The sequence below is a fragment of the Periplaneta americana genome, chromosome 6, assembly GCF_040183065.1.
Source record: "Periplaneta americana isolate PAMFEO1 chromosome 6, P.americana_PAMFEO1_priV1, whole genome shotgun sequence".
NCBI lineage: Eukaryota > Metazoa > Arthropoda > Insecta > Blattodea > Blattidae > Periplaneta > Periplaneta americana.
This window is the reverse complement of record NC_091122.1, coordinates 59,117,826-59,143,707: the sequence shown is the minus strand read 5'-3', so window position 1 is coordinate 59,143,707 and position 25,882 is coordinate 59,117,826. Positions and strand designations below refer to the sequence as shown.

Genomic DNA, 25,882 nt, shown 5'->3' with positions numbered 1-25,882 from the left:
ACAAAAAAATAGATTTTGAAACACTTTTGGTAATATTAAATCAAATTAAAATCAATTTTACTTCAGTTTTCAAGAAAAGAGTTGTCATTATTAGTTGAAATCATAATGACAAACTCTGGCACACATTAAAGGTGAAAAATGATGTGAAGGCAAGGGAAGATGTTATGTTGGTGTATTTAAAAATGATGAGTGTGAAAGAAACAATCGTTTCAAGAATGACATTACACATATATTAAGGGACACAAAAAATGTGTACTCATGTTTACTTCATTGTGTCACACAAATATAACGATAAATAAATATAAAGAAGATATAGAAAATTAAGTAATTTTTCCTTTATTTTCAGTTCTCTTGCTGTTCTGGCAGAGTGTACTACAACAATATTTGGATATTACTAATTCTAACAAGTTGAGTAGGCCTGACAGGTATGAAAAGTTATATTAACATTGCAATGGATCCTAGTTCCAATGTTATTGCTCTAGTAAGTCATAACCCACAACCATAACAATATGTTTTGTAGGCAACTGCTAAGTTCAGAAACAAACCATTCTACTGAACCCTCTAACACAATATCCAACACAATTTTCTTTGAAATATATTTTAATGTCACGTTTGTATTCTTCTTTGGGAAGCAATGATTTACAAATTATAAAGAAAATCTTCACTTTCCAATATAGTATTTCTGATGTCTGCACTTGAAAATTAGTCCAATACCTAAACTTTCACACACATGCACCTACAGTCTGGAATAATTAATTATACCGATAAAGCAATTAAACTGACTTCCATTTATGAAATGTTTTGAAAAAAAAAAATGGAAAACAGTTGACAGTTTAATTTATTCTTTCACCAGATATACGTTCCATTATGACTTAACTGCTTGCAGAAGGACTTTTCTGAAAAGAGTAAAATATTGCCAAGTATGTGACAATTTCGGGCACATGGAGGACAAGGGAATCAGAATCCATTATATTTATAGAGACTTCCCTTATTTGCAATATTAGTAGACAACGTATTTGACAAGCCAAATCATAAAGAAAATTGCTGAAAATTTCAGATTCCGCCATTATATTTGTGACATTATCTACATTTTGGAATATTGGATTATTACATAATTCACTGTATAAAACCATCATAATTTCTCTCCATATCAATAGAGAGACTTGACTCTTCATTTTTTTACATGTACGAAATAATAATATGGGAAAGAATAATCCTATAAATTAAGTTTGATCTTTTCCACATTTAAAATTTTAAACATGTATTATACAAACATATTACACCAATACAGTTCTTTTAAGTTTAAATAGATAAATTTACACGTTTACTGAAAAAGATATGTAGATGAACATTCTTACAAAAAAACTTAACTTCGAAAGATTCCATTTCAATTTTCATAACTCTGTAGTGCTCGGGAAAAGTGACACAAGTCAGTTTCCACAAACCTTTTTTGATAATTTATTGACAACTTAAGGAACATCTGTTCGCTTGGAAAAAAATACATAGGTATTCCTCCCATTACAATAAATCATACAGAAAAAAATCAAATCGACATAAACCAATGTAAGTTGTCAATAAATTATCAAAAAAGGTTCGTGAAAACTGACTTATGTCACTTTTCCCAAGCACTGCAGAACTAATCCTGAGTGTTATGCAAATCTGCTTTCAGGTAGAAGCTCCCTGTGAAGTAGGCTTGAATAATTTCAAGGGAAAAATTGTTCTGGGGCCGAGTATTGATCCCGGGACCCTTCGCTTAGCACACAAATGCTCTACCAACTGAGCTGCCCCAGGAAATATACAAGACATCGTCACAATTTTTTTATTTATTTATTTAAACCTAAGTGTGTTTACATAATACTGTGTCGATGTATATAACCATAAATTAATATTCTGGGTGTATTGGTAACTGAACATACAAATCCCATACATAGAAGTATCGCACACTTTAGCCATACACAAATATTGTTTCGAAGCTAAGTCCTGTCGTACATGCACATTAATTATGAGGAAAATTCAAAATGAAAGAGCAATACATACTTTTCAACACACTGATTCTTATAAGTAGATCTTTCTTCTGAAGAAAAAAATTCGCTTTTAAAATCACCAAATTGTTTCTCTGTGTGTTATGTTGTCACACTTCAAATATTTCTGGACAGAGACTCCCATTTTTTCTTAACATCATATAATTGATAAAGGCTCTCAGTACCATCTTTTGTAGTCCTGAATCTTTAATAATTTTAAGACGATGAATATTTCAACTTTTAATTATGATGAAACAATGGATGCACTTCTTAGTGTATGAACAGAATTTTTATATAATAAGGTTAATAAAATAGATAAATATTATATTATTTAGAAAAATATTAAATCTTTTGTAAAAATAAGTTGTTTCCGTAATAAGATTCCTGCTGATGATACTCATTAATGCTACTAGAAAAATTAAATACCGGAAATAAATGTTTTGGTATTTTCTTGGATCTACGTTAAGCTTTAGACACTACGAATCATAATTTACTTTTGGACAAATTACATATTATTGGTGTAGTTTTAAAATTATCTCAATCATATTTTAGTAATAGAAGACAAATGACCAAAACTGAAGATCAAACTAGTGAAAAAAAAAAAAAAAAAAATCAATATAAGTGTATCACAAGGATCAATTTTGGGACCTATCTTGTTTTTATTATAAAAAAATGACCGATTTTCTCCGCGATTTCTTTTCTGGCGTTTTCTTTCTTTCTTTTTTTTTCTTTTAACAGTTCAATCTGTTTTTCAGCTGTTATGACGTCATAAGGTAAAACTGCTAAGTCGTCTGCAAATACTAGGCAATCTGTCTCTGCCTAATGTGATTGCGTGATTAATTTTGAGGATTGTTTTTTGTTTACGCCACTCTTGTATTACTTTTTCAAGTACAATGTTGAAAAGTAATGGAGAAAATCCATCTTCTTGCCTTACTCCTGTTTTTACTTCGAAAGGTTCTGAAATCTCCCCCATAAACTTAACTTCAGACTTTGTATTTGTTAGTGCCTCTTTCATGATTGCAAGAGTTTTGCGGTCTAATTAAACCATTATTATTATTATTATTATTATTATTATTATTATTAATGAGATTTATTTATTTTAACTTATAACTCGTGTTTCAGCTCACCCAATGTTTTCCAAAAGTTGGCGCCACTGGGAATATATGTGAGGTGGTCAGAAACAAAGGGGTACAAGTGACATTTGAGTTACGTGCATCCAAGGCAAGCTAAAACATTTAAAATTTTAGTGGCAAAGGAATACATCTTTTAACCACACCACACACTATAATTGAAATAAATTTCACGGAATTTACGAAATCTTAAGTACTTTCAACCACATTTTCTCACAAATAACTTAAGTGCACTTATACCTCTTTGCTTCTGACCCCTCATATATTTTTTAATTTATATATATATATATATATATATATATATATATATATATATATTCCTTATTTATTTAATTTATTTTTTCATAAATTGTTCTAGTTGATTGATGTACAAAATTATGTAAATTCTCTTCTATCTTAATATTATATTATAAGTGATTTCATTGTAACTTTTATCTTATTAAACATTATTATATCCTCTGTTTTTTATACATATTATTATTTTATTCTATTTCCATTTTGTATTTATAAATTAAACAAGATCCATAATAATGTAAGGACACTAAATTATAAACGTTTAGTCAAGCTATTTCTTCATGAAATAAAAAAAAATCAGAATGTTGGGATGGGAATCATAATGACCATACTTATTCTTTTTAATACTTTGAGTGTAATTACATCTAGACGGATTTGGTACTGATTGTAGGTGCCTAGCAGATAGAATTTTTGTACGAAATTTGGAGATTTTGCTTCAACAAATATTAAACTATCTAGCCTTTAATTTCCAAAGTTGTTTTTTACAATTACTGAGCTCTACGTCATGAAAATTTTTACTAATCCAACTTTCATGAGACATGAAAAATAAAATTCATTTGTTGAATACTGATTGAAAAGAAAAGTTAAAGCTAATACAATTGTGCACATTGCTTATCATCAGCAGTTTTATAGAATATAGGCTGAGGTTTCTAGTCATAATTCAAGTTTCTTCTTTGTACACAAACATTGTATTTATACAGATATAACTCCTTGAAAACTACATGTCTATAGAAGATATAAATACACTAGTAGACAGTTACATTCATTTCTACTGTTCATAAAGAACAGTTTTATTCAATGAAACATATTCATATATAGGACCTAGCACATAGCTTTCTCTGTGTTATTCTTGCGATTCCAAATATAAAGGAATATGATAGATTCACGTGTCTGATTAAAATTTATATGCTTAATAATCTTATATGGAATTAATCATAATGATGTAAGACTTAAGTACATTTACTGTTCTTCCAGTTTGAATTCTCCTATAGGTACTTGATATTATGTATAATTATACCATATCAGAATTCAATTTCCTTTGTTATAGAATTGATAAATATTATTCAATATGCTTTGCTAATAACTTCTTGTGAATAATGAAGTTAACTGATCTGAAAGGTGATGATGTATGTATTACGTCTATTGTATTTAGTGTAGAAATCAAATTGTGCTTTTATTAACTTTGTACCAGTAACAATTGAAACATTAAAACAAATATGCATTAAAAATAGGATACCAGTATCATTGTTGAAAACACTAATTCATGACAAATTAAAAGTCATATACAACAGCAATGATATGTTTTAAATTGTATGTATCTGTAATTGATCCATTTATTGAATACACAAATTCATATTACGAATTCATTCTAAAGTTCATTTTAGAAACCCTTCTTCATAAATGCGTGTACAAAAACGAGGCTTTCTGCCTAAATCCAACGTAAAATGTTGTTACAATACTTTGTGATACTACATACATGAGGGAGGAAACTACAATATTTTCGTTAATGTACTCAGAGGTACAGTATTGTAATGTTTGTTTCAGAGACTCACAATATAGGATTCTTCTGTTTGCAGTAATTTCATTAATTTCATAATATTGATTGTACATCTAATGATATAAGCGTTACACAAAAAAAGCATGCTTTCTGAAATGAACACACATGATTGCATAATTGATACAGATAAATATAATACTGTTTTTCAATATATAAATGTTAAAAATATTTAACACATTCTATAAAATTCTATATTGTATCTTAAAACATGTCACTATTCTCTATTCACAGTCCAATTCATCACCATGTAAAATTCTCTAGCAACACAGATTACTGAAGCTGTATACTGTACGAGCTTCATTGGTCAGTCATATCTTGGGGGCGGATGTTGATGAAAAGTCATCTTCTTATTTTTCACATTAGGACGATGCATATTAATATAGAAATATCATTGTAAATATCATTGTAAAAAAAAATAATTTCTTATATTGCATTTTTTTGACGTTTTTCAACTAATAGGTCATTTTTATATTTTTTTCTGCATTTTTAATACTTTGTAGAACTTTTAGATCATTTGGAATGCATTTTACTTTCTTCTTTAGCGATATGTCTGTTAAATCATTCTTCTGGAATGAAGTATGGACTTTAGAGTCTGTTCCAAACTATAAAACTCAAATTTCACTGTTATTCACTTATTCAGTTGGTAATTACTACTGAATTAGACTCTAAAGTCCATACTTCATTCCACTGAAGGTTTCACTTCACTTCACACAATGGAAGTAATATAAAATGCTTGACAACAGCTTAGTTTAAGTGAGGACTTTGACCGTTACTGTTCTTTTCTCGGTTCGAGGGTGTCTTTACAATTTATATTTGGAAGGGGGGAAACTTTCACCGTGTCCTGGACAGGACGTGGTTTGGAAGGGATATCTACTGTAATAGACAGTATTTTTAACACAAAGATTGCAAGAATGCACATTGCGCCCACAATTTTTGTCATTCACACACCCTCACCTGGAAGATCTGGTAACAAAAGTGAAGCGCAGAAGGAGGAGGAGACAGAGAATGAAGGCACTGACATGGACCACTCCTGACTGAAACACATTGTAAACCCTCACTAAAATCTATAGTTTTTCCTTAAAACCTTCATTTTGTTGCAGGTTCTTTTCCTTTATCTTAGCTAAATTCCATGAAGTTGCCTCCTCTCTCTAAGATTTGCAGGGCAGTCTTTGAAACAAGGTGACTAATTTTTAAGAAGTTGTGGTGCGAGTATAAGGTAAATAATATTTAAACGTAATTTTCTTTTAATTTTATGCCATTTTTCCTTTAGTTTAAGGGCATTTTAATGATCATTTTAAGTAGATTTTTAGATCATCAACATCCGTCCCCTAGTCATATCTGCCTTGATAAAAAGTGTCCATGAGCTGAAGAAAGCTAGGTGCCCTTCAATTCGTCTTTGCTACAGCTCAGTTAGTCTTTTTGTCGTATATATTGTCAGATACAGCTAGAGAATTTCATAGTTATTCATCATAACAATATTTGACGATATTTTTACATTTTGACACAATGTAAGCACATTTTTTTAAGTATGTAATCATCTGTGTTCATTTCTGAAATTCTTACACTAAAAGAAAAATTCTAGTCTTAATTTACTGCATTGTCAAATGCATACAAACAAAAATTTCGGAAAACGTATTATGTGTCTTTCTCGTGTTAAATTTTACATTCCCTTGTTAACATATTTCACCTTGTTATCGGCCATCTTCAGAACTGGTTGTTGCTTGTCTTGGCACCTTTTGTTTGCGTTTCCTGTGGGGGTGTGTTTGTGTAGTGTAATGTGGAGTCAAACAGTATGTGTGTTCTGAAATTGAGTTGTGTGTTGAGAATTTCATTTGGATATGTTTTTGTGTGACTGTAACACATCCAAATGAAATTCTCAACATATAACTCAATTTCAGAACACACACACTCTTTGACTCCACATTACACTACACAAACACACTCCCACAGGAAATCCAAACAAAAGGCGCCAAGACAAGCAACAACCAGTTCTGAAGATGGCTGATAACAGGCTGAAACATATTAATGAGGTAATGTAAAATTTAACATAATACGTTTTCTGAAGTGATATAGTGTTAAAAGTTGTGTAATCAAGTTACACAAAACAAAAATTGCCATTTTAATAACTCAGGATGTTCAACTCTATTGAACATTCAATATTCAATTTTGCAGAAATTTCTAATATGATCGAAGAGGACAATACTGTACTGGATATATTATATTTCATTAAACATAATGGCAGAAACTGAAATTTCTATAGTTTAGTTTAGTTTATCATTATCCTCACATATTCGTATCGAAATTTTTTTATTGAACTGAATTATATGAAGTTCTTAATACTTATTTTTTCTGACCTATGTACAAGTTCTATGAATGAATGCACTGCTGCCACATGTGATTTCGTGTTGCCCAACCAACCCAGCAATATTGCACAGGCCCTGTTACCCTGGCCTCAAAATGTTCGTTTAAATACCATTTTACTCACAGTTATATCAGAAATTATCAAGTAACAGCTAGACTGACAAATTATTTGAAAGTAGAGGATGTTTGCAAAATGAAAAGTGTTCATGTTACATTAATCTGTAGAGATTCAAGTCTGAGTGGATACAATAGCCCAAACAACTGGTATCAAAACAAAGAGACACCGAGTGTCAGCTACTAAAAACATGATTCGATTTCTATAGTAAAGAACTCTATTAGAAAAATTCATATGTGTACACTGTAAGGTGTTAAAGAAGAACTGTAGCTTCCCACATATATCGTCTTGATTACATCCATTATTCTTTAAAGAAAGAACACTAACAATATGAGGAAACATACATAATTAAATGCATTATTTTTCATTGTTGGTTTCTTAGGTGTGAGCATGACTAAGTCACAAGAAATGGCATTATATAGTATGTTAAATATGATTCACTGTATTTTCAGAGAACCGTCTCTCTCGGTTTGGAAAACACTGTCTCAAAACTAAACATTCATAGTTTTTAATACCTTTGTCAAAAATTCATACATAAAGGTGTCAAAACACTTCACATTCCTCCCTGTGGGGGTGGCTGGTGTTGACTCCAGGGTACGTCAGACATAGTTGGCATCCGTGCCACCTGTCCCCCACTCCGCATAATGTCATCTGCAGGAGGACAATGTGGGCGTGGTCCAGGTTCGGGAGTATATGTAAACGTGAGTCCAGTGGCATAGATGATCCCGTCATTCCTCACCAACGACACTGGCACCTGAGTGGGCTGTCTCACCCACAGCCACTCACCACGAAATGAAGAAATCTCGGGGACAACACACAACATGCTCTCCTGACAACGGTACATTGTTTCGGCCTCGACATCTCCAAACCACACCTGTAAGTTTGGTGTGAAATTTTCTCCAGTGAGTTCCAGCATAGCCACATCACCACCACCGTTGAGATGCAAGCTATGCACCACTGGAACAGGTGTTACCGGTGACCGAACAGGACCCATTCCTTCGAAAAATTGATACTCTGCCTTGTCTGTGCTGATGATGGTCCAACAAGCTCCGTCATTAATCATTTCCTTATTTGGTTCTTTGGGACATGGTGTGGCCTGGAACTGGATGATACGCTCCTGAGAAAGACATAGATACATCCTCTCTGTGTCCTTCATATAAAAGGCACACTTATGGAGCTGTGAAACAGGATCATCTGCTTCCAGAAGGGCCATCTGCTTGTCAACTTTACGGATGATGAGTCTCGGAAGTGCCATGCCAGTAACACTGCAGACCAGCTTCACTGTGCTGCCGTAGTGAACGTAACCATCCCTCACTGCAAATTCTTCCGACTCTGATTCGTTGTCATCTAGTAGATGGATAGTGAAAGCTCCCCACTGAGTCGAACTAGCGTGGAAGTTTCCGTTTTCGACATGCAGGTAACGAGTACTCACAGTCTGGGATCGCAGTCTGTTAAAAAGAGCAACTTTGGTTCCACTTGCAATGCACAGATCAGCATTTTTAAGAGATTGCTTCTTCTTTGAAGGTTTGGAGATAACCTTGATTCGCTTACTATGAAAAACACCGATGTCATGCCCATTTCCATAAAACATCTTTACAGAAAGCATGAAATGTTTCCGCTTGTCTGAATCCGAGATATACAGAGTCTTTGCAGCACAATACTGTTTGCCATTGTTGAGGTCTAGCTGCTGCATGTCCTGATCTGAATTTCCAATTCCAATGAATGCACACAGCTGAGCTGCCTGTTCTGTTTCTCCCTCCCGTAGCATTTGTTCTTGACGCAGTCGCCACCCTTCTCCAAACAGATAAATACAAGGCGGAGGGCAAAAAAACCTCTTCTCGTTACCATACGATTTCTGTGCCACCTTGGCATGCAAAATCACTATGACCATATCACTTCTCTCACGCAGGTATCTCTCCATGGCCTCTCGGGTGAGGCGTTGATCTTCAGGTCTGTACAACATGGAGCTGAACCTCTCAAATAAATTCGATGGGGATGGTGGAGACTGCATGCTGTGCGCCATGGCTGGTAAACCAAACTGGTGTGGCATTGTGACTCTTGGCTACAGCACGAATTCATTCATAATATTGCAACATTCCATCAGCACCAATTGGAAAGGCATTCAATGCTGCTCTTGAGTATGGTCTGCACCTTTCATTCAATATCTGAAAAAGAGAGATAACTAGAAGTTATAATGGATCATTTCCTTGTACTAAAATTTCAAGCTTGCTTTATCTGACACAAACTTTTGCTTTAGATTTGTAAGTGATTAAAATAGAAATACAGTAGAACTTGGTTACAGCGACCTCGTTTTGTGCAACACCTCGCCTATAACGTCAAATATTCTATGGTCCCAACTAATTCCCCATAAGACATATGCTTTTCTACCTTGCTTAATACGACAAACGCATATGAGTCTACCTCGCATATAACGTCGTTTTCAACCTCAGTTTGGAATAAGATTCTCTAAGAACCAAAGTAGTTTAAGAAATACCGTATTTGCTCGCATAATTTGCGCACTTTTTAATTAACTTTGGCCACTGAAAAATTGGGGTGCGTAAAATATGCGGATTTTTCAAATAAGAGGTCCTGTTCTGAGTTTATCTCAATTAGTATATGTATAGGTAAGTATTTACGGTAGGGCTAATTTTCTATACCGGTAACTTGTCTCTACCAAGGACAAGCATTGTTAAAGTAGCGGGACTTTGGGGTTTCTTTCTGAAGCAGGTACTTCAGTTGCTAGTGAATGACCTACGATGGACTGTAGGGAAGGAAAATCCCTACTACACTGAAAAAAAATATGTACGTAAAATGTGTGCGCAAAATACACGGAGCAAAAATAAAGTTCAAAATAATCCCTTAAAAATTAGGGTGCGCAAAATACGCGGGGGCGCAAATTACGCGAGCAAATACGGTACTTTGTTGAAATCTGACCCTGACAAATTCTTTACAGTCTCCTTCTGTCATAGACCTCTGGAATGCAGGCGGATTCCCCACCCCATTGTAACCTGCCCGAATTCATGCAGTATTAGATCAGTTTCGACAGGAAGTTTTCAATAAGTGCACGTACTTTAATGCAGTATGGCCACTTAAAGAAGTGAGTGACGCTTTAGAAGTCATTAGAATTATGAACATGTTCTATGAAACTAAGGAAGGGAGCAGTGAAATTGCAACTGAAATTATAAACATAGAACGTAATTTAGCCCTAGAAAGTGTGTATTAGGCAAGTAGAAGACAACAGAGTAAAATGACTTATTACTTCACTTCTAAGTAAAGTAGGTTGGTGAGTACTGAACAAACTGTTTTAATACAGAATTCTGTATTTATAATTGTAGGCCTAGGTGTATTTTATTATGTTCATTGTAGGCTTAAAAGTCAATACATAAATCTAAAATAAGTCTAATTAAGTTTGTTATTTTTCATTTTCCACCTCACTAGACTGATAATGTGAATCTCAGTTACTACGACACTCGTTTATAACAACATAATTTTTAAGGTCCCTTGGATGTCGTTACAACCAAGTTCTACTGTAGTACAGTTCTTAAACATTTGGGATGAGTATAACTTACAAAATTAAACCAACTTCAAGGGAACAAGGATGTTAGATAATGAACTGAATTATCTACTGGTAAAAAATGGCATTGAAACATCTCGGTAATACAGTTTCAAGAACTAAAACACAACATGTGAACAATTAAGTAAATCATCTTGATAAAATGACTGGCATTATTAGGAGACTTAAATGCCATCGACCTGGGCCAGGATCGAACCCGAAACCTATATGCTTAGGAAAATAGGCCTATTTGGGGCTAAGAAGGACGAAGTTACAGGAGAATGGAGAAAGTTACACAACGCAAAACTGCACGCATTGCACTCTTCACTAACATAATTAGGAACATTAAAACCAGACGTTTAAATGGGCAGGGCATGTAGCATATATGGGTGAATTCAAAAATGCATATAGAGTGTTGTTGGAAGACCTTAGGGAAAAAGATCTTTGGGGAGGCCGAGACGTAGATGGGAGGATGATATTAAAATGGATTTGAGGGAGGTGGGATATGATGTTAGAAACTGGATTAATCTTGCTCATAATAGGGACAGATGGCGGGCAACAAAACGTTGCAATAATCGAAGTGAAGTAGAATGAGTGTCTGTATCAGCATCTGTTTTAATTTAGATGGATAATGAGACAATCTTTTTAGTGAATGGAGAATAGAGAATGCCTTCTTACATGTATATTTAATATGTGTATCCCAATTGAGATTAGATTCGAAATGCACTCCGAGATTTTTTACGGTAGAGCTAAACGGGATGATTGTTTTATTCAGTTTCACAAGTGGGATATTCAGGCCATTGACATCAGGAATTAATCTACGGTTCTCGAACAGAATAGCCTGTGATATTATTATTATTGTTATTACTATTATGAGGCCGGAGGGAAAAAGACCTTTAGGGAGGCCGAGACGTAGATGGGAAGATAATATTAAAATGGATTGGAGGGAGGTTGGATGTGATGATAGAGAATGGATTAATCTTGCTCAGCATAGGGACCAATGGCGGGCTTATGTGAGGGCAGCAATGAACCTCCGGGTTCCTTAAAAGCCAGTAAGTAAGTACTATTATGATGATGATGATGATTATTATTATTATTATTATTATTACTATTACTATTAATACTCCTTCTATTACTATATTATCGCTACATAGTGCTTTTCCGTAATTTATCGTAAATATAAGAACCTATAATTTTATTAAAATAAGTCAATGTGCGCAACATTAAGTTAATGAAATTATTAAATAACAAAATGAAACTTCAAAGTTGCATAATGTCTACTTTAGGAAATACAGGACTGACGAATTCTTAAATGCAGTGACAATTATTGTCCAAAACGGTGCATTGTATAGCCATTACAAATTCTAAGTCAAAGTCGTTATTTTACCAATGCTATATTGGAAAGTAACAATTACTTTTTAGTTAACTAACTTTCTACCACAGAAATCAAATAAAACATAAATCTAATCGACATGAATATCATACTCGAAGAAAGAAATCTACTTTCCCATTGATTGAGCCTAAATGTCATACAAGTGCAGCACTTAAACATGGTGCTAGTGTCAGCCTAAGACTTTATAATAAAATTACAAATCATTTTCCAACTTTGAAATATTTTAAAATTGAACCTTTTAAAAAAGAAATTTATAAAATTATTCATGATATATTATAATATTAAGAAATGTGTGTATTTTTTACCCTTTTATATCTGTCGACTATATGTTTTACTGAATGTCATTGGTTTCTGTCTGATTGTCAATTTATATTAAATGTGTTTTTTTTTTCTCTTGTGTGTTAGTTGTTAGTCTGAATTAAGTTAGTTACTGTATTTAGTAAACTGTCTTTGTAAATTTTATGTTATTTATTGGCTAAGACCATACTGTACACGAACATGGCTCTTACGGTAGTGGCTAGAAACATTTTTTGTTGTATACTTTTAATTTGTATTCACTTTGCTTATTAGCTAAATAAATAAGTAATCAATGTACAGATATAAAGCGTTTAACCTTCGAAACTTGAGAATAGACTATTCTCCTTCACTTTAAATTTGTATCATCTTATAAACAGGAGGTGCCTGCGTGTATTGTTTTTACTACTTCACTGTAAAAGCTGAATTTTAATTTCGCTCAACGTTATTCATGAGTGGAGATGATAAAAATAAAACTCTAGTGTCTGAACATTATATAAAGAACAATGACTGGATGCAGCTGTCAGTTGTGACTTTCTTGTTCATATAAAGGACTAAATCTTCCATTTCTTAAGTATTATGTTAAAGGAACAAAAAGTTTGCTAATCAATGATATGTTTTTAACAGTTTACGAAAGTCATCTTATTCCAAATTATAGCCTACACTCAACATGTGTTCATACGTTCTAATGTTGTGTTAACTATTTGAATAATGTTGAATGATTGCAATTTATGCAGACGAAAAGTAAGGAACTGTAATCAGATATGGAAGATAGAGAGACGGAAGGTTTCTCACGCTGAGAATGATTTCAATACTTGGAATTTTTTAGCACTAACATGCTAGTTGAAGTTAATACATGTATGTTTTACAATAATATAAAAGTTGCAGTATATGATAAAAAATAATAATTTTATGATACATTTCAATAAAAAATGTGGAGCGGGAATGTGAAAACTTCGAAGTTTTGATTACTAGTAACATAAAGTTTTTTTATTATTTTTTTAGGTTATTTTACGATGCTTTATCAACATCTTCGGTTATTAAGCGTCTGAATAAGATGAACGTGATAATTCAGTGAAATGAGTCTGGGGTCCAGCACCGAAAGTTACCCAGCATTTGCTCATATTGGGTTGAGGGAAAACCTTGGTAAAAACCTCTACCAGGTAATTAATATTATTTAATATTTGAGGAGCAAAAAAAAAAAAAAAAAACTACCAGGTAACTTGTCCCAACCGGGAATCGAACCCGGGCCACCTGGTTTCACGGTCAGATGCGCTGTTACTCCACAGATGTGGATTATAAAAATTTAAGTTTGAGATGAATGGAAATAGTAATTTATCGGTACTGTATAAAAATTGACACTTAAGATTACAATACAAAATCATTTACCAGTAGTAATAAGTTTGTGCTATAATTCAAAATGTGGGGTTAGATTATGAACTTTTTGGAACATTGGTAGTAACACAAAAGCTGAAGTTTAAGTATGTTTTAAAAACTACTCGAGTAATTTTTTCAGTCGAAAATCCAAGTTGGAGGTCTGATGTAGAGAGGCCTACTTGCTGTATCAGCAATATTTGTGAAGCCGCCAGTTGTCATATAAAAGTGAGTAGGCCTAATGAAGAAATTATTTCAGGTACCAAAACATAATGAGTGACTATAAAGATGGGGGGAAATAGAAGCTACCTGTACGTATTTCATTGTGACTATTGAATAAAACTACCAAGTAACTGCAAGAATTTGTTGCAAAAAGTTATTTTTTTAATAGATTCTTAAAGTTGATGACAGTGGTGATGGTTGCTAATAGTAGTGATCACCACTACACCATCATTGTTTACAATAAATTTGCTACTATCATGCCTAGTTGACTTTCTAAATGGAACAGCTACAGTCAGATATTTATAGACCTATTCAGGTAAAGAAGGAATTTGACAGATTCTATGACGGAATGATCAACATTTCACATCTTACACAATGAGAGTAGGTAATTCTTACTGAATCATCCATTAAATAGACCTAACTCCGCAATTTTATTCTGTGTACTCTATTCCATGCACATTTCATTATCATCATCATCACCTTGAAGAATTTGAACCTTTGACCTGTTTTAGTGATGACGTTTAACCAATATCAGACATTAACAAGTAATGAAAATCCTTGACATGTGCTTAGCATGACACTAAGACATTCCTTAAAACAACATAATATAAGGCTAAAGTTCCCATTGAGAAAAGAGGAATTTCCACTTCCCTATAAAATTTATATCTGCAAATTATACCACTAGAGCCACAATATATTTCAGTCAAACTTATTGAATGTAACTGTTCTAATAAAACAGATTATTGATTGAATTAAACAATCCCCCCTCCATTTTATAGAATATATAGAATAAAAGGTCGGTCTGGGTAGCATAGTCAGTATAGCGCTGGCCTTCTATGCTCGAGGTTGCGGGTTCGATCCCGGCTAAGGTCAATGGCATTTAAGTATGTTTAAATGCGACAGGTTCATGTCAGTAGATTTACTGATATGTAAAAAAAATTCCTGCAAGACAAAATTCCAGCACACCAGCGACACTGATATAACCTCTGCCTTTGCGAACATCGTTAAATAAACTACAATTTAATTTAATTTAAAATAAAAGTCTCCATGAAAAATCATCTAGGAACAAGCAAATATCTAATTTGTTTCTGGATGATTGTTACATAGGTTACATGTTTTTAATATACCGGTAGCTAATAAATTCTTTAACTTTAATACGAGGAATAAAAAGTATCAGTATTTCATCAATTATATTTAGGTAAAAGTCTGTACACAGACTAATGCCATGTCTATTTTGACTCTGTTGTCTTTAATGAAATACATGATATGGGGTTCTTATAAAGTACTGAGACAAGTGACAGTAAATACCCACTAAATATTAAGATAAACGTATTGATTCAAATTAACCTATTGGGCTATAGCCTACCATACAGGATGATTATAATCAGGGCTGCCGAGAAGGGGGAGCAAAGGGGGCAAGTGCATATGGGCCCATGAGCAGTAAGGGCCCGTCAGATTAAGTGAGCCTGGTTACTTTTTATTATCACGGATACATACCAGTAAGTTACTATAAAATTTTGTAAGAACATATTTTGTTACATGAATCTGACATATTAACCAACAATAGTAGAATTAGTACAAATTACCACTTCATCTTAAATGTTTAACTTTTATATAATAGAATATCGGTTTCTCACGTTAACAATCATCGACACGACACTTGAGGGTTCTGGGATTTGCCTGAAATATGTTCCCATCACTTGTACAGAACACGTTTAATTGGCTTGTCCTCTTAACTACGAACCCCTGCCGCCCACCGCAATATGCTAGTGGACTCTCCCAAATCCAAGTCGCAGGATCACGTTTCCTTTTCAGTAGGGCCTACATAGTATGTTTCGTGACGAAACTTTCGTCTTTTCGTTGTCGTTTTTTTAGTAAATTCTGTTCATTAGTGTTACCAGTGGACAATAGACAAGTAGAAGCATAAGTCGGGAGCTGAGAAGCGCAAGGAGAGACAGATAAATTGGACGATATCAAGAAAGGGAGTAGAACTTTGAAGTTGGTGTGAATTTGAGCAACCTTGGAAAACTAAGTAGCAGACAAATTGTGTCATTGAATGTACTGTTCGAAAATAAGAGCCTTTCCAAAAACAATATTACAGTATTTTCAAAACTCAAGAATGGAGAATGTGTTCCCAGAGACTGGCTAGTGTGAAGTGGAACAAATCAGGGAAAATAGTAAAGTGACTGATTTGTTTCACTCCACACTAGCCAGTCTCTGGGAACACATTCTCCATTCTTGAGTTTTGAAAATAATACTGGAAAGGCTATTGTTCCGTCACTTAGAAGGTTGTTAGGCAGGCTGGGGTAGTTTTTCGAACGACACATTCATTGACACAATTTGCCTGCAACTTTTTAGTTTTCCAAGGTATCATGTTACTTGCCATGTCTCAGAGTTAGGGACTGGTGTGTGTAAATTTGTTTCACTTGCACATATTAACACACCATTTTTACTATTGTTTGCTTGTTCTGATTCAATACTACTGTTATCAGAATTTTTTTCTAAACAGCCACAACGATCAGTATTCACTTCTAAGCATGAACTGTCTTCATTTTTGACAACCTGAACAGACGGGCTTGAGATTGGTTTATTTTCTGCACCTTCACTAGCAACGCTCAATTTCATACCAACTTCAAACAAAATGAAGGAAATAAAAATGTATTCAGAGTAACAATGTGTCAAGAAAAACTGAGTAACCTTGGCCTCTTTAGTCTGGAGAGCGATCTTGCTAGGTCTTTAAATTTTGATAATATAATTGATGATTTTGCATCAATGTAGTCAAGGAGAGTTGTTTGTTGATGTTGGCCTGCAAGTCAGAAATTACAGCTGTTTAAGAATAATGTTTTATGAAAACAACAACGAAAAGACGAAAGTTTCGTCATTAAACATACTATGTAGGCCCTGCTGAAAAAGACGCGTGATGAATATAATATAATTATTATATTGTGCTAATGTGAAGTTTTTCTATAAGTTTTCATTGTAACAAAAGTGTATATTTTCAGATTCGTATCTGTGTATGGGGTTATTTTTATTTATTTTTCAAATAATTATTATGCTCAGAATAATTGGTAACTTGTCATTTTTTAACTTTTTTTTTTCACTGGGGCCCGAGCACAATATTTCACAGGGGCCCATAAATCCTGTCAGCGGCCCTGATTATAATATATTTAACGAAATTCATTTAAGTCTTTCCCTTGGGTCGTTAAATAATACGAGATTCTAATGCCATAATTCCAGTCTGTATTTTATTATTATTATTATTATATTAGATTAATTTTTTAATTTGCCATTTGTTTATAAACTTAGCTAATGTATATATGTGATTTTGCTTGTTCCATATCATGTACCAGTACCATAATTTGGAGTAATAAATTACCATTTTTACCTTCCACATGATATTTCCATTAAGTTCTGTAACTATGAATGTATTGCAAAATTGCTTCAACTTTCAGCTGTTGAAGGATGTTTTCATTTCTTCAGTATTCTAAAGTGTATATCCCGCTGTCTGTCTCATACAATGCATTTCATCTATTTTTCTAAGTGTCCATACTCCACTGCTGTAAACAAAGCCTGGACAAGCTCAAATTTTGTACATATTATGCCTGTATGTTGTAGAACATGTGATGGTTTGAAAACTTGAATTATCACACCAGTCATTTTATTATATTTTTTAATATTTAGTGACATGTCTCTCTCTTCTAGATACGATATCGTAGTCGATATCCCAAACAAATCTATTAACTTGCTCAATTATGATATTGTTAATGTAGATTTTACTTCTGATTGGTATGCAGATTTCAAGCGCAATAATTAACAATAGATCCCTATTAGAAACAACAACCAAATTTCTTGGCTAAAAAATCGATAATGTGATAAATTGGAAAAATCATATTAAAGAAATTACCCCCAAACTAAATTCAGCATGTTTTGCTATTAGATCTATGCAAAAGATGCTAATATCAATACCTTAAAAACAATATACTTTGCATACTTCCACTCGGTAATGAGTTTTGGAATAATATTCTGGAGAAATTCCACAGATAGTAACAGTATATTCTTATTACAAAAAAGAGTAATTAGAATAATAGTAGATGCCAAATCCAGGGAATCGTGTAGGACTATTTTAAAAAAACTACAAATAATGCCCATGGCTTGTCAGTATATTTTTTCATTTCTTCCTTGTATGTAATCGTGAAAACTTTGTAACTAATTCAACAGTTCATAGCATAAATACACGTCAAAAAAATTACTTTCATACTCCATCAGCAAGTCTATTGTGCTATCAAAAAGGAGTGCATTTTATGGCAGTAAACATTTTTAATAGCCTTCCTATCAATATAAAAAATGAAACTCAAAACATAAGATTATTTAGGACCAAATTAAAGAAGTACCTAATTTCTCACACCTTCTATTCCGTAGGTGAATTCATGACATTCAGTAATGCTTCATGAAATTGATACTAAAACTTTGTGTTGTACTATTAGATTATATTGTAAACCTTGTCTGCATATATTTCATCTAGACTGTGACTATAAATTAAAACTTTATAATAGTATTCAGTTTTTTGATTTGTTCCATGCAATGTATGAATACCATGGAATGTTAATAAATACAATATAATACAATGCTCCCTACCGGTATGTCTGTTATTGTAATCTATACATGCTTTTAGTTTTTATATTTTGGTTAATATTTTATTTCAGGCATAATATCATTTTTAATTTGCTATTTTCTCTCACCTAGGGCTCGTCCGTAACGCATGTAGAATTATATATGTTAAATTATCTTGTATTATTTTACATATTAGTAGCCTATGTTAAGTTGTCTTGTTCTATATTGAAGTACACAATTAACAGGACCAATATATTATTATGTTTTATTATTATTATTATTATTATTATTATTATTATTATTATTATCATTATTTAATTTAAACTTACCCTAAAATAGGGGTTGCTCTGAAGAAGAAAGTATACCAAATACACAAGAATTAGTAGGCTAAATCCATACAGTACCATTTTCGTGAGAAATATAGCGTAATTATTATTGTTTTGTTATTAATTTACTTTATATATGTGATTTCTCAGAAGATAGACTGAATATTTTAGAGCTGTCAAAGAAACAGTCTTGGCCAAAGAGGATTCAAGATTGAACTCTTTTATATTGTATACCTACCTAATGTTATAAGAGGAAAAATTAAAGTATGAAGCTCGCTTGTAGAATCTATAAAAAGAAAACAATTAAGATGCTTTGCGCTTATTAAGAGAAGGACAGAAATTGGATTGCCGAAGGTATATGAATGGAATCCAAAGGGGAAAAGGAAGGGGAGGGGGAAGACCAAAATTGACATGGACACAAGGAATAGGCCTAATTAGAAAAATGGGATTGGAAAATGGGACATGGGAGAATAGACAAGACTGGAGAAAGGAATCCTGAAAATGGGAACAGGAAATGTTCTACGACATTGTAAAACGTGATAATAAATAAATTATTATTATTGTTGTGTTTGTGTGTTTAGTCAACAGTCCGAAGACTGGTTGGACACCAATTAGACATGTCATGGGACAACTAAGCCAGGAGATAACGGGGAAGGGGGCCAGTTACTTTTCTTTTCCCCCTACTATTATTATTATTATTATTATTATTATTATTATTTAAATTGTCTAGTATTACAATATGACGATTGCGTATTATAAGAAAAGTTTCCATGTAGAGAAATGAATTACTATAGTTTATTACAAATCCTGAAGAATTCCAATGTATGTTACACAAAACATATTTCGATCCTGTGCACGCTAGTCGATAGGCCTAAACGCATTCGGATCAGGTTAGGCTAGGTTAAGATAGTTCAATCTAAATTAAAAAAACTGAATAACCGAACTTCATTTCTGAAGTTCCTTTATTATTATTATTATTATTATTATTATTATTATTATTATTATTATTACTTACTTACTTACAAATGGCTTTTAAAGAACCCGCAGGTTCAGGTTATTATTATTATTATTATTATTATTATTTCCGGTGTATGTTTATTTCCTCAATAAAGTGTACATTTGGCAATGACATTTCGCTTCAAATTAATAGCATAAATGATTTTTATAGTGATATTACAGATACAGACAAAATATAAATTCCTTAATGTTACTGGGCCTTATTATGTCAAATGAACCTTGGATAAATTTCAGAACACGGATTCCTTCCTTTCCCTCTTATTTTAAAATTCCAACTTTGTGCCCACAAAATAAATTATTGGCACTGAAAAGCGCCTTTTCGTAAGCATGATAATGTGCATTTGACAAACGCAGACAAATCTGCTCTTTTTAGTATTTGAAGATATAATTGTCAGTGAGGAATCCGTATACTGAAATTTTCCCGAACCTTTAGAGACATTTGCAAAATTAAAAATAAATATGCTATGGTAAATAGATGGACTTATTTACAGAAGATCCAACAGTTAGAATTTCTTAAAAATTATGATACAGTGGATTTGTGCTAGGTTAATATTCAATTATGTTGGAGTATTACTTCTATACACGATCTGTAATGTTAATTACTTGTTTTGAAAACTGATTATTTCAAATCAAAACAGACTAACTTATCTATTTAAAACATGGAGATTCTTGTACTTTAACGTAAGATTAAGTTAATTATATTTATATAAGTATCAGTATTTTTTAGCGTATAATCTTTCAAATAAAAATTATAACCAGTCACATAAACATAACTTAAAGAATGTTATCTTTCGTTTTGGTTACAACATTCATATAGGGTCAATACAAAATTCAATATAAATAAAAAAAAATATTTGGAATGGTACATTATGCATTATTGTTAATTTTTCTGTGCAAAAATACACAAAAGTCAAATAATTATACATTCAAAGGAAATGTATGAATATCGCTACAGGAGATAGTGATCAAAATGTTTTAATGGTAGGTATCAACACTACCATCTCAATTATACGGTTATATAAACATCCAACTTGAACATTTGCACCGTTGTAATCAAAACACACTGATTGCATTGACCAACCTTACCCGAATTTAAATCCCACTTACCTAACCTTTCAAACACAACACACGAGTATCTTCAACTTAAATTCAATCCATATTACATATTTAATTAGCAATATTTGCTACAAGGGCTTGCCATTTCCAGTTCACACACTGTACAAAATCATTGATTTAGAGCACTGGCAAACCATTCTAGCTTACTTCACAAACATCATTTGAGAAACACCTGCTCGTGATGAGAATTTCCCACGGCCCCTTTCCCACGCAAGTCGTCGACTGCCAACATAAAGAAAATGACTTTCCCTAAAACTTTATCCCGAAACGCTGTATATAGTGGATACTTTTCTTGAATTATTACGTTAATTTTCTTATAAATTTAACTCAAGTGAACAACTAATTCCACTAAAGCTTGCATTAAACACATACAGCTTCCTCACTACTTCTGTCTAGTGCAAATAGTACCGCAATGATATAATTAAAGTACTTTGAAGTGCCGAGTGATGCGTGACTGGTACAGAGGATGTACAGTTGTGCAATAAGAATGTACGCATATGACAATATTATGTAGCCATGAAACACGCAGATCTGACATACTTAAGTCTAAATTATACATTAAGTCAATATTAAAACGTTTGAATGTATTTTGTGTGTTAATATATTTTAATATTTAATCAATATTTTTTGTATGAGGTTTAATATTTTTCAACACCCCACTTGACTATAATTTTTATGAGGGTATTGTACGTGAATTGACCACAAATTTGTCTTGCCAACTTTTAGTGAATAACAAAAGTAACTAAGTTCATTGACAAAGACAGTAGATGAACTAAGGGTGGTTAGATCGTTCAGATTACATAAAAGTAGCGTGGGAAAGAGCTGTACTTCCTCGCAAGTCCTCGAAGATGAATGCTATGTTACGTCGTCATTAAGTGAGAGCTTATTTAAAGGTACACTGGAAATGACACAGGTCCCAAAGAATCAAACATGTGTCTAATTGAATGAATTCTAACCTTGTTTATAGAAATGTCGAATTGATTTATAATTTTAATGCATAAGTTAATAGAATGATAACATAAGTAAGTTAAAATTGGTATGAGTATTCTTTATTGTTGGCTGTATCGAGATAATTATAAAGATTATTTCTGTCATTATAGGATATACTTGACGTTTGCACGCAGTTTAAAGTTAAAATTTAAAAGGATGCAATTTTTTTTTATTACGTAACAAAGGCAATTGCGTGCATAGTATTTTCAGTTTAATGTCCATGCCTCGTTAAAGCAGTTGTTGAAACTGTGCTGCTCCTTTATTCCCCCTTTTCTTCTCTCCATATAGGTTACAGGAGGTTCCTCCAGTGTATCATATTACTTCGGGGGGTGGCAAAGACCACTTTTTTTTTTTTTTTTTTGTAATCTCATATGGTATTGTTTAACCACAGTTGTGGAGTTAGGCTTGAGATGCAAAGAATGTGAGCCTATTTCTCCTATTCTGCACTTCCCCTCATAAATTGTTTTAGTTTTGTTTCCCATGGGAAAATACATGCCTCCTAGCTCCTCCTACAAGTACAAGGCCAAGTCCTTGTTTCCCAAGCTGCAGTGTTCCTCCCCTACCTTCTCCACTTCCATTATTCTTGAGTATGAATGACCCCAGGTTCTGAGTATCAGCTGGTTGTCTCTGATAGTATATGTGGTAATAAGTAATTTAAAACTTCTGATGATATTCTCGTTTACATTTTTTTAATTGTCTTTCCAGTGATAATTTCTGCATGTATTCACTGCAAGTGTGATGGGTGTAAACGGACTGTGGAAGCTGCTTGATCCTTCAGGAAAGCCAGTTCCATTGGAAACTTTGGAAAATAAAGTTTTAGCAGTTGGTATCCTTTTGTCGCTTGGACTTAATTTGCAATTAATATATTAACCAACATTTTTTCATTTTCACAAAATTGTTATTTAATGGTTTTTCTTTATTATAAATACCGGTACTTAGTAATTTATTGTTTTTCCATAGGTACGGTAATTTATTGTTTTATGGTTTTTGCTTTCACAATTGGGCTAATTTTAATGCTGTTTTATTCACATTTATATTTTATTCTAGGCTCTCCACCACTAGACTAACAATATTACAAAATATTTATATGCTTTAATGTCCACACTTCAATTTGTTAATTTTAACTTGAAAAATAATTTTTTTGATTTCTCTTAGCCACACTATAAATTGTCGAATGTGGCATATTTGATTCTTTTGGTTAATTTTTGGCGCATTGCTCTGTATGTGAAAGTACAGATTTAATACCGGTAGGCAAAACAAAGGAACTTTCTATTGCATGGCAAAATAGGTTGTGCAGTGTTCATTATTTCTGTAATCTGCAATCGTCATATATTAAAAAAAAAGAAAGAAAATATACTATATAAAGAGAACCGGAATGTATTTCAGAATTATTATGCATAGCTTGAAACATAGTATCATTATCCACTCTTAATACTGGTTCTTTGTTTACAAACTCATACCGTATTTAATCAGCAACTTCATTATTCTCATGTAACAATAAACATTTTCGAATCGAATTGATTATTACATAAATTAAGTACATACTTAAGAGATAATAGGAATAAAGGTAAAATTATGCACGGATATGCTTTATGCTATCCCACTTTTCACTTCTTTCTCTATAATATATGCGTATTATGTAAATGAAATCAATGTAGTATGCTATAATGTTACACTTCATTTTTCAGATAGTAGATGTTATAAAAATTAAAAAAAATATTTGTTTATGTTCATGTTAGAAAGCCTGCACACTTGTCAATAGAAGTTCCAGAAACTTTACAGTAGTACTACATACCTTGTATTTATAAAAGCACTTCACTTTTCGGAATATATTTATAAAGGTAGTTTCATTCACCATAAAATTATTGCGAAATTGTTAATATCGTAATTTTAAACTTAACATCACTACTAGGTTTACCATCACCATAACCACTAACACCGCTACCTCTATTACTACTATTTAAGGACTTGCAACAGATAATGTTAACCTGTGGCTTTTTTGTTATTATAAGTCTAAGTAAAAGTTTACAGATTTAAATAAATATTGATGACCTTGATGAAATATGAAAGACTTGCATACATATGTCTGTCTGGGTTAATAAATAATTAAATTCGAAATGGTTTAATAGTTATGATTGTTAAATTTTAATAAATTAGGAAATGTAATATCTGGAAGTTTTCTTTAATAGAAGTTACTGGTACTCGTAATATTTGTCCTAGAAATTTATCTTCCATAAAATGTAACGCACAATAAAATAAGGAAATTATTAGTAATTTATTGTTTTGTATAAGAAAATAAAATTTAAACTAACACTTAAATTACACAATTAAATACGAAGTAACTCCTTTTATATACATCAATTTTTTTTTCCATAATTATAAAAACACTAACCTTAACACGATTGCAGATGTGTCCATTTGGTTGCACCAAGTAGTGAAGGGTTTTCAGGACTCTCACGGAAACCCCTTGCCCAACGCTCACCTTCTTGGACTGTTCCACCGTGTCTGCAAGCTTCTCTTTTACAAGATTAAACCAGTGTTTGTGTTTGATGGCGGAGTCCCCCACCTCAAGAAGCAGACTGTCGTAAGTTCCTGGACTAGCTAGCTTGCATGTTCTCATGACCCCCAATGTAATTAAGCTCCTCATCAGCAAAAGGTTATTCTATATAGTATACACATACCTTGACTTCCTGTCATTGTGTGAGAATTGAATTATGATAATTATAGTTGTTGTGGGAACTAGCAAGTATTTCCTTATTCAAATGTGAACCAGCATTTTATTCTCAGACCTCTGTGTCTCCATGTTTGATGTTTCTTGATTTCTTCTCACTTCTTTTTATTTTTAGTTTGCAAGAGTACTGCTCTCCTTCCTTCCATTCATCTGTTTCATTCATTTTCTCCTTACAGTGGAGGGGGGGGGGGGTACACCAATGAGATTCTACTTGTTTTCCCATTGTACTATCTATTGTCTGGTTTTCTGAAGTTTCGTATCAGCTTTCGGTACTCGCAGAAAACAAATAAGTTATATAATTATAGTGATCTTAAACATTCTGCCCAGTTTATCTTATACATGACTCACCTATTATGTCGAACAATGTACAAGTAAAAGTTTGAATTTTAATTGAACGTGATTAATAATATTAGTCAGCTTTTAACACAGTAATAATGTCACTGTGAACTACAAGACTAGGTCATTTTCAAACCCATGAATAAAAATAACCTGCAGTTATCAGCAGGATTAGATTAGTTTGGTCTATTCTGTTTCCAAATTAAATTTTTGATAGTTGAGTGTAACAAATGTTCTTGTCAGTTATTCATATATGTCTGAATAATATTAGTTAGGCTATCAAAATTTCATTATTATTTTATATTTTCATTTTGTTTGCTTTTTGTGAAAAACTTTTAGCCGCCAGTAATCTCAGGTTTCATATTTTTGCCACATCACTTCTTTTTGTTTAGTCTTTCTTTAATCCCAGTTTCGTAATTATAAAATGAAGGCAGCTTGGT

The 25,882-nt window shown here is 32.6% G+C and overlaps 2 protein-coding genes across 5 annotated transcripts in view; one reads left to right on the top strand and one right to left on the bottom strand.

The window, feature by feature from the left end:
* Positions 1-313: 313 nt before the first annotated feature.
* Su(H) (recombining binding protein suppressor of hairless) lies at positions 314-24,899 on the bottom strand. 4 transcript variants are annotated; one of them, XM_069828144.1, is made up of 2 exons: positions 24,768-24,899; positions 314-9,644 (listed from the first exon to the last, which is right to left on the bottom strand). In XM_069828144.1, exon 2 carries the CDS (start codon positions 9,527-9,529, stop codon positions 8,033-8,035), a length of 1,497 nt encoding a protein of 498 aa, XP_069684245.1. In that variant the 5' UTR covers positions 9,530-9,644; positions 24,768-24,899; the 3' UTR covers positions 314-8,032. The 4 variants fall into 4 exon arrangements, with proteins under 4 accessions (XP_069684245.1, XP_069684244.1, XP_069684246.1 ...); XM_069828143.1 differs by lacking the exon at positions 24,768-24,899 and adding an exon at positions 21,377-21,853; XM_069828145.1 differs by lacking the exon at positions 24,768-24,899 and adding an exon at positions 21,268-21,329.
* The window catches only part of mus201 (rad2 superfamily protein mus201), a 45,260-nt gene continuing 41,498 nt past the window's right edge, over positions 22,121-25,882 (top strand). Inside the window, exons 1-3 of the mRNA XM_069828140.1 lie at positions 22,121-22,278; positions 23,081-23,201; positions 24,784-24,959. Coding sequence (XP_069684241.1) covers positions 23,114-23,201; positions 24,784-24,959 — 264 coding nt within the window. The 5' untranslated portion in view covers positions 22,121-22,278; positions 23,081-23,113. The remainder of the gene's footprint in view (positions 22,279-23,080; positions 23,202-24,783; positions 24,960-25,882) is intronic.